This window comes from Lygodium microphyllum, chromosome 18, assembly GCF_053477565.2.
Source record: "Lygodium microphyllum isolate KBCC chromosome 18, Lygodium_microphyllum_v1.1.10, whole genome shotgun sequence".
Taxonomy (NCBI): Eukaryota; Viridiplantae; Streptophyta; class Polypodiopsida; order Schizaeales; family Lygodiaceae; genus Lygodium; species Lygodium microphyllum.
In genome coordinates, this window is record NC_141152.1 from 51869786 (window position 1) to 51883593 (window position 13808).

The 13808-nt window shown below is 37.4% G+C and overlaps 2 protein-coding genes across 2 annotated transcripts; both read right to left on the bottom strand.

Moving 5' to 3' along the window:
• Positions 1-214: 214 nt before the first annotated feature.
• LOC148020881 (uncharacterized) lies at positions 215-1504 on the bottom strand. The gene is made up of 2 exons (XM_087699475.1): positions 1193-1504; positions 215-838 (listed from the first exon to the last, which is right to left on the bottom strand). The coding sequence occupies exons 1-2, from the start codon at positions 1407-1409 to the stop codon at positions 576-578; spliced, it is 480 nt and encodes a 159-aa protein (XP_087555601.1). The 5' UTR covers positions 1410-1504; the 3' UTR covers positions 215-575.
• Positions 1505-9265: 7761 nt separating this feature from the next.
• Positions 9266-10208, bottom strand: LOC148020882 (very-long-chain 3-oxoacyl-CoA reductase 1-like). The gene is made up of 3 exons (XM_087698184.1): positions 9927-10208; positions 9583-9701; positions 9266-9362 (listed from the first exon to the last, which is right to left on the bottom strand). Exons 1-3 carry the CDS (start codon positions 10206-10208, stop codon positions 9266-9268), a joined length of 498 nt encoding a protein of 165 aa, XP_087554310.1.
• Positions 10209-13808: the final 3600 nt, after the last annotated feature.

Consider the following 13808-nt stretch of genomic DNA (forward strand, 5'->3'; position numbering starts at 1 on the left):
ATGAGCATGTTTATATGAACATAAAATAAACCACGTTCTTTCACATATAATTTAACGTTTATCTAAATGTTTTATAATCCATGCATGCACATTGTTTTATGAAAGTATCCATACAAATGTAAATGTGCTTACAAACCTACCTCTAATAATCATATTCATGGTTCCATTCTAGTAGTGAAAGAATAGAATGTATATATCATTTTACTATTGCTAGACTAGATGAGCAAGATTCTTGTCTTGAGCTATCGCAGATTCACAACTATAGTTTTTGAGTATGATTGAAATATTAATCTCAATCTGAAGAACAACAAGAGCAATTGCAAATGGAAACATGGATCGACTATAAATTCTTAATGATCCTTTCGTGTATTGGGATAATGCAACATCAACTAAAACATCAACCAAAGACTTGATGAAACCCATCAAGGTGGATGTGTTTTGTGGGCGGTTTAATGCCAAGCCACAACACATGACTCATTAGATGTGAACTACTTCGTTTGGTGGGCCGTTTGTTAGAAGAAAAGCTCCTTGTGGAGCATGCACACTATCGTACGTGGTATAGAATAGCTGTACTATTATGTGCCAGCGGCGGCATCGTCCTTGATGCGAACGACACTGCGATATTTGTGGTGCAGACTGCTTCCGTCCACCACCCAGGACTTGATCTTGTGGCGCACGGGGCCATTGGGTCTTGGCGGAAGCGCCACGCACACCGCGTCGATAACCATCTCCTCTTTGTTGTCGGGGTTCTGGCGGAAGCGAACGCACACCGCCACCCGGGAGTAGTCGCCCATCTCCACCAAGGGGATATCGCGCCCGGACTCGATATGCTTCCACCCTGCATGATTATACATCATCCAATGCAATCACTGTGTGTGGCAGAAATTCTATGATTATGTTACGCGACTCATCATCCAATGCAATCACTGTGTCTGGCAGAAATTCTATGATTATGTTACGCGACTCATCATCCAATGCAATCACTGTGTCTGGCAGAAATTCTATGATTATGTTACGTCGCGACTCAACGAGTGACCACGGATGATTATTTCTACGTCGCGAAGAAGCTGCTGCTACGACGGCGCGCGGCGATCGTCTTAAACCATATTATATGTTATCGCTACGACAACACCGGCAATCATAATGATTGATATCATTAATGCTGCATGGTGTTGTGATTATGTGTATTAACCTGGCCTGATTTCGATGAAGCCCTCTTTCTCGATGAGGAAGGTGGTGAATGCCGCCAGTCCCGCCCGGCCGAGGAGGTTCTCTGCCACCCTCGCCACATCTCCCACTTCGGACGCTATCCTCCGCGCCTCCTGCTCTGGCCCCTGCACCAGCTTCACCAGATACGTGTCCTCCGTGTCGTTCTCGATGGATAGGCCAGTGGACACGATGATACCCATGACTGCAGCTCGACAGATATTGCTTATGATTATGCTAACTATGGGTCGACCTTCAGGCACATGTATAATCTCTCCTTAGCCTTTATGTATATTATTCTAAACGCAGGAGGACACGGCTATAGCTCATTAACTCTTGCATTATTAATGCATATATTCAATATTCGATAGAAGATCTCTGTAGAATATATTCTACGTTACATAGGCCTATACATTTATCTGAAAGCATGATATTAGCAGTTGCATATATTCTATATCCTGTAGAATATGTTCTATAGAAAATATTTTGTGATTAAGATGTTATGTTCGATGATATGTAATATAGAATACAACTCAACTTGTGTCCACACTATCTTATGTGTATATAGGAGTGTTCACGAAAATCATTTTTTATAACCAATAGAATGACCTTTATGGTAGCTCAAATCCCATTTGATATTCCAAAAGCTTTTACAACTGTTGAATTATCAGAAACTTTTACTTTTAAAATTGGGACTATCTATCATACCTTTGGGCCTCTATATTACATTTTCCAAATGAGCAAGTTAACCCTTGGCAAAAAAAAAAAAAACCCTTTAAAATTGTCATACCTTCAAGCCTCTATTTCACATTTTCCAAATGAGCAAGTTAACCCTTCACAACCTTAAATCTAAGAGATAGCTAATTGGATACATAAGATGGAGATCTCTCAATATTCGACCTTGTTGCAAAATGAGACACCCATATATGTCTCTTGGAGCACCTCCAAATAAGACAAGATCAATGCTAGTCTAGACCAAAAGCTAGAAGAATCTCTCTATCCTAAAGTTGCAAAAAAGAAACAAGTTGTCACATAATTCTTCATCTAAAGCGAATAAATAAAATGTAAAACCTTTTTTTCTTGATCAAGACTTATCAAAGCTGGAGAATAAAAAGAGAATATAGTGAGCATATATCAATGTAGAAATCTTAAAGCAAAACTTTACGTTGACAATGAAATTCACCACAAATATGCCATGATGTTTTGTAGCTTTTCCATACTTCAATTGACCTTATCACGTCCGTTTCTTGCATAGTATCTTTTTTAATGGAGGTCACCATCAAAGTCTCCATATTTTTTTAATCTAATTGGTTTCTATTGCATGTCTTAGTTATATTTTGCATTGAGAATCGCCTTTCACAAATAATAATGCTAAAGCTTTGAAGTAATGAAATTTGACTCAACCTTAAAAGGTTTGATACCTCTCACACCAAAATGATTTGATGTGATGTATCCCTAGCAGCCAAAATCTTGCAATCAAGGGAACCTTAGTTAAAATTTGAGTTGTAATACATACCAGAATAACCATTAATATAATCTGATACACATATCAATGCTATATTGATATGTATTTCAATGTGCATTTTGACCATGTTAAGAACTTCCCATAGTCAAAAGTTTTCCTTTCTCTACTCATTCCAAAACTACAAAGCTATAACAAAATGGAAGTAGAGATGTGAATGTGAAACATGAATAAGTATACCTATTTAGATATCCAGTTCACAACCCACTTAAACTCACAAGGAGAAAAAGAGAAAATAATCATAATTTTAACGTGCATAAATATGAAAGAAACTAATATTATATGTGTACTTTTGACATGCAATTAGCAAGATTTGGAGCAAACAAAAAAAACAAACTATATATATACGTATATGTGTGTGTGTGTATGTGTGTGTGTATATGTGTGTGTGTGTGTGTATATATATATATATATATATATATATATATATATATATATATATGTGTGTGTGTGTGTGTGTGTGTGTGTGTGTGTGTGTGTGTGTGTGTGTGTGTGTGTGTGTGTGTGTGTGTGTGTGTGTGTGTGTGTGTGTGTGTGTGTGTGTGTGTGTGTGTGTGTGTGTATATATATAGAGAGAGAGAGAGGGAGAGGGAGAGATCATCCTGTTGCTAGGAGGCACCTACACGAGGGGATGAGCAGCTTCAATGATTCTCTCTTCTTGTGTGCATGTTGATGGGATGAATAAAAAATATAAGTCAACAAACATCTATTTCTTTTCTTGGAAACTCTTGGCTGTCTTGAACTTTTCATGAATTCTGTAGTTTTTGCCTATGAAGCTTGCTACAAGTCCAAGGTTGGAATTCAACATTGATAGCATATTTGCAAGAGAGGCACCTACACGAGGGGATGAGCACCTTCAATGATTCTCTCTTCTTGTGTGCATGTTGACGGGATGAGTGCCTATTGAATGGTTCTATGTTGGTATGGGGCACGTGGCTAAGAGCAAATTACTTTTTATCTTGGGCGAAAGGTTGATGGAGACACCTATCCTTTCCGGGCGGTGTCATGCCTCTACGCGCACATCATGTGAAAAACTCTCGAGTGTGGCTTCCTTATAAATCTAGAGAGCCAATGCCACTATAGGTATTAGTGTTAGTTTCCATGGTCCAAAAATATTAGATTCTTGGACAAGTTTTAGCTAATTTTTGATATTTTAGATATTATCTCTTGTAAAAATCTATAAAACTGTACACAACTTCTAGATTAGGATAACATATAAAAGAAAGCATGTATCTTTTAGCTATTTTGAAAGGATTTTATGTAAAAACAAAGCTTAGCAAAATTTCGCGACATGCGATCATTGTTTTCAAGCAATGAATAGCAGTCTGAAGTGGGAGATGAAGAGAGAGTGATTTGGCAGAATTCTAACCAGGAGTGCTACTATTTTAACCCCCTTTCAGAGTCAATGGAAGCATCAGATTGGCGATCTAAGTAGCATAGAGGAAGGTATTATTTTATACACGTTTTTGTCTACAAGAGTTTTATCTTCTCATAAAGCAGAAATAAACTAACATGCTTCATCTCTGTTAGTATTCTTCTACATTTTCTATTTCTTTCTATGAGTATTCTTTTGCGTCTTCTATTTCTTCGAACCCCTTCTCTTCTGTCTACTCCTCTCCTTGAATCTCGCTTCACCTTGTTGTCTCTTACCCCCATGGTAGACTTTCGACACCGAATGCACTGACATCGTGTTAGGGGAAGTTTATGCTATCATCAAAGGTGAATTCTTGAATATATTTGGTCTAGTTTGGGGCTGATATCTTCAGCTATATTCAGAGAATTAGCTACAACAATGTTTTTTTAATTCATTTCTTACTCTATAGAAGATATCTTGTCAAAATATGCAAGTATTATGTGCCCCTATGGCAGAGCAATGTTTGTAGATCATTCATAGATGCTGAGTTGAATTAAGAGGAGTTTTTTCTCTTATTTCTTGACTGTGGTAACTTATCCCTATCAGGAACTTAATTTTAAGCTCTCTTGAAGCAAGTCTCTTTGCCCTACAAGCCTTGTAATTGATTCATAAGCTTTTGTCCCTAACAGTCTACATTGAATGTAATCATGCAAAGTTGATTCATGCTATGGCATCATGTATGAATGATGGGATGCAGAGTTGTTTATGATATATGACAACATATTATACTTGATTTTATAATTTGTGATTGCTCTTACAGTCAAGAAAACAAGCTTGATTTGAGTTAGAACTTATGAGATAATACTCTTGTGATCTTTGCTAAGAACATGCAGTTGGAAGCTCTATTAACATCTTCAAGAACTTGACTTGAAACCTTCAACCATTCTCTTATCTCTACCATATTCGGAGTCTAACCTCTTGAACCTGTAAAAATTACATGGTGCAGCAAAGAGAATCTGAGAAAGAGATAGAGATAGAGAGTACACAATAGATAAGAGGATAATTAGAAAATTTCTTTAGCTCCAAACAACTGATACAAAGATGGCTTTGTCCACCCGTGCGCTTTCACTGTGAAGCTTAGAAGGCTATCTAGATAGAAGATAGGTGAAGAGCTTAAAGCTAGTTGGAACAACTATGACTGGGTGAAAGATAGATGATTGATGACTATGAAGGGGTTTAGATTTTATAGCCCATGAAGGCAGTCAGGTCGACGTGACCGACCTACCATATCAGTCTCCACTAGTCGACTAGGGAATATTCTTGGAAATATTTCCTTTACTGTCGGGCCGGGGACCCCCCAACTAGGGGCTGCAAAAGCAGCCCCCGAACCCCAAAATAGGGACTCCTTTTAACTCCCTTACCCCGCAACTCGATGCAATGCGCCTCGAGTTGCTACGAGCTTAACTACTCAATCCAACCCAAAGATTAGATCCACAATGGTTACCTTTTTGCCATATCGTCACATAGACCTCATCTGATATACAAGTCAGGACTCAACCAATATCTGGGTTCCCATTTGGCTTCTCCTCATTTAAATGGGGGCCTTACAACTTTGAGCACCATGGATCATTGGTGGCACATTATGAGGGTGGAGCATTGAGCATATCTAACAGAACCCCCATACATTCTTCTCTCTCAAACCTATGTGATTGACCGTGAAGTACCTCTTGAAACTTTAAACATTCACTATAATCTACTATTATCTCTTGAAGACACATCTCTATCTATCTTATCCAAATTTCTTGCCAAACCCCTGTGGTGACTTTCAACCCTATATTGCACTGTAACATTGGTGAACCGGACGTGAAGATCAGTGTCAGAGAACTCCAAGATGGGGGATTCTTCAAGAGATACTCTACAACAGTTGGTGCGCATGTTACACAAGGAGCTTTTAATAATTTCCTACATAGTTAAAAAAAGGGAATTCCCTATCAATTCCCTACATAAAAGAACACATAAGTAGGAAAAGTAAACAATAGGAAAAATGAAACATTTCCTAGTTAGAGAAACTAGGGAGTCACATAGGGAAAAAAACATTCCCTATGCAATTCCCTAGTAAGTAGAAAAAGTAAATAACAGGGAAAATGGAACATTTCCTAGTTAGAGATAGTAAGTAGGAAAAGTAAATAATAGGGAAAATGGAACATTTAGTAGGAAAAGTAAAATTTTCCTTATGTGATTCCCTACTTTCTCTAACTAGGAAATCTTCCATTTTGTTATGTGTACTTTTATGTAGGGAATTCCCTTTTTTTTCTTTCCTATGTATGAAAATTTTCCTATTTGGGAAAATTTCCCTACATATGATAGTTTTCCTATATAGGAAATTTCATAGGGAAATTTTCCTATGTTTCCCTACATATGATAGTTTTCCTATATCAGAAATTTCATATGTGATTCTAATTTTCTCTAACTTGGAATATGCATGAGTTTGACTTTTTGTATCCATATGGTATCAACTATTGAAATAGTCAAAGTGATGGTATATCATAATTCCAACATCACTACAAGTACCCTCTACTACTACAAGCACACTATTTAACAATATATGACAACCCTACATTTAAAAATGTATGACCACATCCAACTCAAAAGCTTATCGTAAAATTCTTGTGCATCTTCAAGAAGGCAACCTTTGGCATACATATACCGTTACATGGCGGACACCTTTGTAGCATCCCTACTTTCTAAATTGCAATGTCTATTAGTTTTCACTTGTTTGTAGCTCTAATGCTGCCATAAGCTTTTAAGACATAAGCAAAGGAAACTGTATCTAGAGAAAGGCCCTCATCTTGCATTTGGTCAAAAGAAGTCAAAGCTCTCACCTTGACCATGTTGGAATACACTGAGATAATTATGTTCAACATGACTAGGTTATGTGTAGAAACCTTATCAAACACTTCTAATTTCTTATCCCTTAATTGCAAATTCTAAGATGCCACAAACTTTCAATACATTTATTCAAAATACCCTAGTTTCCCTCCATAACCATCATGTATAGATCCTGCTATTAGCACATTCCACAAAACTAGATTTGAAACTAGTGGCTTAGCAAGCACCTGTGCTTTTGCAAGTAAGCCAAGTTAGCACACATATCTACCAATACAAGGCCAAGTGCTATATCATGTGTATTTCTTGGCCCTTGTATGCCACTTCTATGCACCCATATGTCTTCAAGATGCAACCAAAGACTAAGTCAACATAAAACACTTTGAGTTTCATCTATTCAAAAAGTTTCAATGCTTGCTTACCATACCTATTGTGTATATTCTATAATTGGTACATTCCATGAGACTCGACTCCAAACTATGCTTCTCATGCACCTCTTACACTTTTGCAAGTAGCTTACTTTGTGCATACATGTCTAACAATGCATTGCCAGCTAGAATACCTTATTTTAGAAACCATTGTTCAGCAATCTCAAAATTTATTTCTTGTCCCTCAACTATAGCTTTGATACAACCATAGGCTATCAGTATTTGAAAAGATGCCCTCATATCACATTCTTTCATAACAGTTTAGTACTTTCTTATCACGCACATGTGGCGCATGTCCTACTATTAGGGATCTCAATAAAACCACCTCTTGGACTAGAAGTTGGTCAAAAACTTTTTGTGCCACTACAAGTATAGCACATTTCACATACCTATCAACCAATGCAATGCCATGAATAGTATCCTTTTCCTAGCACCACATGCTTTTAAGGCACAAGCAAAGGTGAAGAGACCCTCAAGTTGCAACTATTCATAATATGTCAAGGCCTATTGTCCACACTCATTTTGTATATATCCTGCAATTCAAGCATTTCATGACGCCATACTCCAAATCTCTTTTGTATTTGCAAGTGAATCATATTTAACACACATATTCTTAAGTTGTTTCCCATGTAAATGTTTCTTTCCTATCAAAACCAATATGAGAATGTCAAACAACAAGATATTTTCTACCCCTGTGAAGATCTATTTTCTTAGCATAAGAATTTAGTATGGCCATGTACTTATATGCCCTTCTCAATTGCTCATATGCTACCACAAGCTCCAAAATAGTGGGGAAAGTCCCTACCAACATGTAGCCAACAAACCATACTCTACACAACATAAAAGTTTTCTGAAACCACTTCATAAACTATATGAAGTTTACCACCTAGTATTGATAGAGGAAATATATGCTTTAAATTTTCAAACATAATTCAATGCATGATTGGAGAAAACATACTCACTAAAAGAATTCAGTAGACCATCCCTAAGCAAAAAAGTACCTGGCAATCCCAACCCCATTTTACAAGTTGTCTCCATTTGCAACTGCAAGCTAAATGTCTTCTCTCTTCCTTCAAGTAGTTGTTGTGGTTTGCCTTTGTAAATGAAGCCAATGATCTCTTAGGCTTTACCTCTTTGAAGTAGACTAGCATTAAAACCACCACTTTTGATGCCTGTAGACATTCGACTACAAAACTTATCCTTGTAAGAATCAACTCAATTTTGCATCTCTTCCAAGTTTATCCACTACTAAAAAGACCATGTTGAAGAAAAGGACAAGAAAATTCCTTAAAACTCTCACCTAAGCATTTGTGGTTACTTCCTTTGTGTCATGATCCTTTGGCATTCCATATTTGATCATCTTAAGGTAGCATCCCCCACAGGCATCTTGCAACCAAAATTGACTGGTAATTAGTACATGTGCTTAAAAATTACTTCTAATCCAACAATTTATCCAGAGGCTTAGAAGACAACTATAGACATAAGAAGATAATGGGAACCAACCATCAGTAAAACCAAAGCTATCAAGGGAAGAGCAAGCATGTATCTAGAGCAAGTATGTGTCTAGCCTAATTAAGAAACACATACACATTTCTACCTTCCCCATAGCCTATTTCTGGTCCTCCTTTAGCGACCATAGCATATTGTTGTTTGAATCCACCATCAGTAGCCACTGTGAAATATGCACTAATGCCTCAAACAATCTTGCTCTCATGTGGCTTTCAAATACTAGTACCTTAAGAGTAAAAGAAATTTCTACAAATTGCATCAATAGAAATTTCATTGCCCCAAGCCCATGATCTTAAAGACAATTGAAGGTAGCTACTCATAGTGGCATGCATGGTACCTCGATAATATACTACCCATATTTTAGTCTAAGTAAGACAAGGAGCATACTTGAACCTGCACATCAACTCCACCATGCTTGTACTCCACATACAAGTTGCTAGAAAATTTCTCAAAGCACCTGCATAATCAAACATTAGATGATAACCAGAGACAATGCAGCTTGTGGGTAGTCCCTTTTCCATACCTGCTTGCTCATTACCAACACATGCAGAATAATTTCACATGCAAGAGACTTGCTCTTGATGCATAGAGAGACATAAGCAATGTTCCCTTTTCATGCCAGTATATATAATACTACATAGAGGGGATGTGACTCCAGTATTGACGTAGCTCCAGACCCGATCTTAGCAATGGTACTGCACTTGCGATTGAACATGCCTAGAAGCACAATCAACATTGTCTTCACAACTACTTCCACATTCATACGTATGAGGTCCACAATCAACTTTGCATCGACCTCATGAAAGAAGCGTGCATATGGATAACATTGACATGTGTTATTGATCAAGATCCCTACATCAAGGGGGATGATGGTGTGCTTCACCTGGAGAGCCCCACGTTGAGGTTAGGATCTTGAAAATCCAGCACCACAAGCGCAAGCGCTTGAAGCACAATCAACATCATCTTCACAACTGCTTCCACATTAATCACACACGAGGTCCGCAGTCAACTTTGCATCGACCTCATGGAAGAAGCATGCATATGGATAACATTTCCCTGTGTTATTGATCAAGATCCCCACATTAAGGCCGACGATGGTGCCCTTCACCCTAGAGAGCCCCACGTTGAGGTCAGGATTGAGAAAATCGCGCACCATAAACTGCACCTGCACGGACCTGTACTTCATCTTCAGGTGAGACACTAGGGTTCCAAGCTTCTCATGCGAGTGACTGATGAGGACAAGGTTGAGGCAACGATGAGCTAGCAGAAGCCACAGCCGATGAGATCGGTGTAGCCTCCCCATGATGACGGCTCAGGAGCCATAGAGAACATCACAAGAATTTTGGAAAAACTCCACTGAACAACAAAATGCTTTGCACAAAAAAGATTACAAGGGTTATCTTTTGGCTTTATTACAAGACTCTTCACATCAAAGAGGAGATTGATGAAGTATGCATTGGCATCTTGCTAATTTAGTTTAGATATGAGTGTAAATTTTGTACTAAGTCCATTTAGTTACCGGATTTCATGTGGCACATTCAGCACTAAGTTTGCATAAGCGTCTCGAGCAAAAAGAACATTGTGTTACCCCATAAAAACTCCAAAACAATAAATCTTGATTACGTGAAAATAAAACCACTACCTATATAGAAGACTGCTAATAGTCTTTTGTCATAAGCATTGCCATGCTTCATAGTCATTTCCTTTGTTTCACATAAGGCCCCTTCTCCAAAATGTTCCAAATAAAGACACCACAGTCCAATGCTCCCATCTGCTGAGCATGTAGCAAATGCTCCTTGATCATTAGAGCCCTCTTGAAAACTATCAAATTCAGTACTCAACTGAATTCCCATCCTTATGGTTTTCTTATGCGTTGAAAAACTAGTTACGCCCCATATGCAACCACTATGAGGAAGAAATGCATGGCACCTCACAATCTGCAAACATATGCCAAAATCAATGTATCAAAAACTCAAGCAACAACTACATACCTAAAATTTCAATTATTATAGCAATTAACAAATTGGTAACCAAATAGCACAATAATGAAATGAATTTTGAACCACCAATGCACAACCTGTCACTATCATTCTTTTGAACTACAATGCATATTTGCCATGGCCTTTATTAAAAAATAATTCATCAATAGAGAAGTGATTAAAGCTCATGCTAAACTAATTTTAGAATATTAACCCTTTGCATCACAACAATCATCAAAGACTCCATGACAACCATCACCCATTCTTTTCTTCTTCTCATCACCCCATCTCCACTCCCATAACAACCATTAATAACTCCATGACAACCACCACCCATTTTTGTCTTCTTCTCATAATTCCATCATTCTCATGGTTCTTGCCATAACATCATCTCACCAAGAGAATCACTTGTCTTCTCCAAGTGATTGAAATATCAATATTGATCAGATGAGCTAGGTTATCCCTAGCAATGAGTTTTCTTAAGTCCCTAAAGTCGGTTGATGAACTAATGTGCTCTACTATTTGCATGAATAAAAAATGCTAGTGTCATAGTTTCACCCTTACTAGGACAATCCACTTCAAGAAGCTATTTTAGATTTCTAGTACTAGCCTAGATGTCACAAGATGCTCTCAAGGCACCCATATTTGGGTAAACGTTTCTTGATATGCTACAAGAATGAGAAATTTGTAGGGTTTGAATTATTTACTATGGTTTATATTTTTTAAAAACCTAGTAGAAGTCTCTTGAACCTTGTAGGCTGATCCCTTTCTTCACAACAACTAATTTGTCAAGAACTGGAAAATGATAGATTTATCTTCTTGAAAGCTGATAAGGACAATCTTCACAAAGCCATGGACATATGTGACTTGTTTGCATCAGCTTCAAGATTACATATTAATACCTCCAAATTTGCTCTTATCAATTGTACATAAGGAGACATGCTATCTTTGGGTTGGAAAGGGGAGGTGGTAACTTAGGGAAGTATTAGGAGACACTTCGGATATCCCTTCGGGGTGAATGTCTTGCCTAGGAAATTTCTTGATTGGATATCCACACGCATTGCTAACAAATTCATTTGTTGGAAATGACAAACATGGCCTTTTCATGTGAGTGTGAAGGGTGCTTAGACAATCATGTTTCCCATGGTTTCACATTACTTGTCAATGCTTCCTCATTCAAAGACTAATTTGCGAGGAATCACACAATCTATTGGCTTCATGCTTTGGAAAAAGGACTCTACACATTCTAGCATATTTGGCATTTCTTGGAATCATATCTATACACCCAAAAGAATAGGGGGCAAATCAATTTTAGATGTAGAGACTCACATGATAGAATTTTTATGGCCTTTGTTTAAAGCTAGGTTTTCTAAAGTGAGATTTTTTTTGGAATATGGGAGTACTTAAATGGCAATACACCAAATCAGGCATTGTGCTGGCATGTTAATACTACTGTTGATTAGTTTGTCAACCTTAATGTTCCGTGTTATTGACTCGAGCCTTTATTGAAAAGAAGGGATTGAGAAGAATTCTTGGCATCCAAGTGATGATTTTTATCAAGCCAATTCTTTGCAATATGAAATCAATATAGTTACCTTTACAAGGCTTAGTGCACCACCAAGTAATATTTAGTGGAGTAAGGAGAAACATTTTGCAAAAATTGGTAAAAAGGGATGAGAACCAATGTTGTATTATTAAGTGAGTACTTAATATAAGCTTCATTTGTTTTTTGACCATCTCGCACAAAGTATATCATGATATTAGTACTTGTAATTTTTTGCAAAATACATATAATTCTTGATATAGCTATTTGTAATTCCCTAGTATGAAATGTGGGGAATCAAATTTCCTAGTTGTGTGGTCAACTATAATTCCTTAGTATGATATGTGGAGAGTACGATTCCCTAGTTATATGGCCTAATCAATCCCTATTTCAAAATGTGGGGAGTTAAATTCCCTAGTTATATGGCCTAATCAATCTCTATTTCAAAATGTGGGGAATTAAATTCCCTAGTTATATATAGCAAATTCATACATGCATGCCTAGGATTCCCTACTTCGAGATGCAGGGAATGTAATTCCCTAGTCATACGTGGGGAATGCACATGTACCTACCTAGGAAAAATTGGAGAATTTCCTATATTCTAGTAGTTTTCATATGTAGGAATTGTTCAAAAGCTCCTTGTGCTACTGTAGTAGACTCAACAATAACAAATCCAAATGTTACAACAACAACAACAAAGGCAAGACAAAGAGAAGATTGATTCCATAGCTATCAAGGCCCTAGAGAAAGTTGGGCGAAAATTAAAACAATTTAATGGTCAAAATGTCTTTGTTTTCATTTCCTTATATGTTGAGAAAATGCTCTTCTTTGGTGTACCGCAACATGCATGGAGTCACTATTTTTCCGGGACTAGCCAAGCATGGTCTTCAAGAAAGAATCCATGGTCTTTTTCAATGAGATGCGGATTGGGCTGCATTCAAAAAAGCCCTACGTGAAGAATTCTTCTTAGAAGACTTTGGCCTAATGACGATGAAAAGTTTCACTGATTGGGTTGAGAAACCCAACAAGATTTAGCTGCAACAACTTTATACCATGAGTTTGAAAGTAAATTTGGACAACTTGATGCTGAATATCAACAAAGTATGGAAGGTTAGAAGATTGAATTATTCCTTAAGGTTGTAGATCCCATTCTGTAAGAGAAGCTTGTTGGTCACCTAGAAGATGCTACCTCCGAATCAGGAGTCAAGACTACATGGACAGATGTTACTGATGCAGTAATCATGATTGCTCGTTCAAGAGAGTGGATGCGACTAAGATTAGACTCTACTTCAACTTCAACAACTCCATTGATGGAGCTTTTTTCACCTTCAAAATCCCCTATTCCTTCGACTTATAAACCAACTCTTTCTTCTTCTATTCC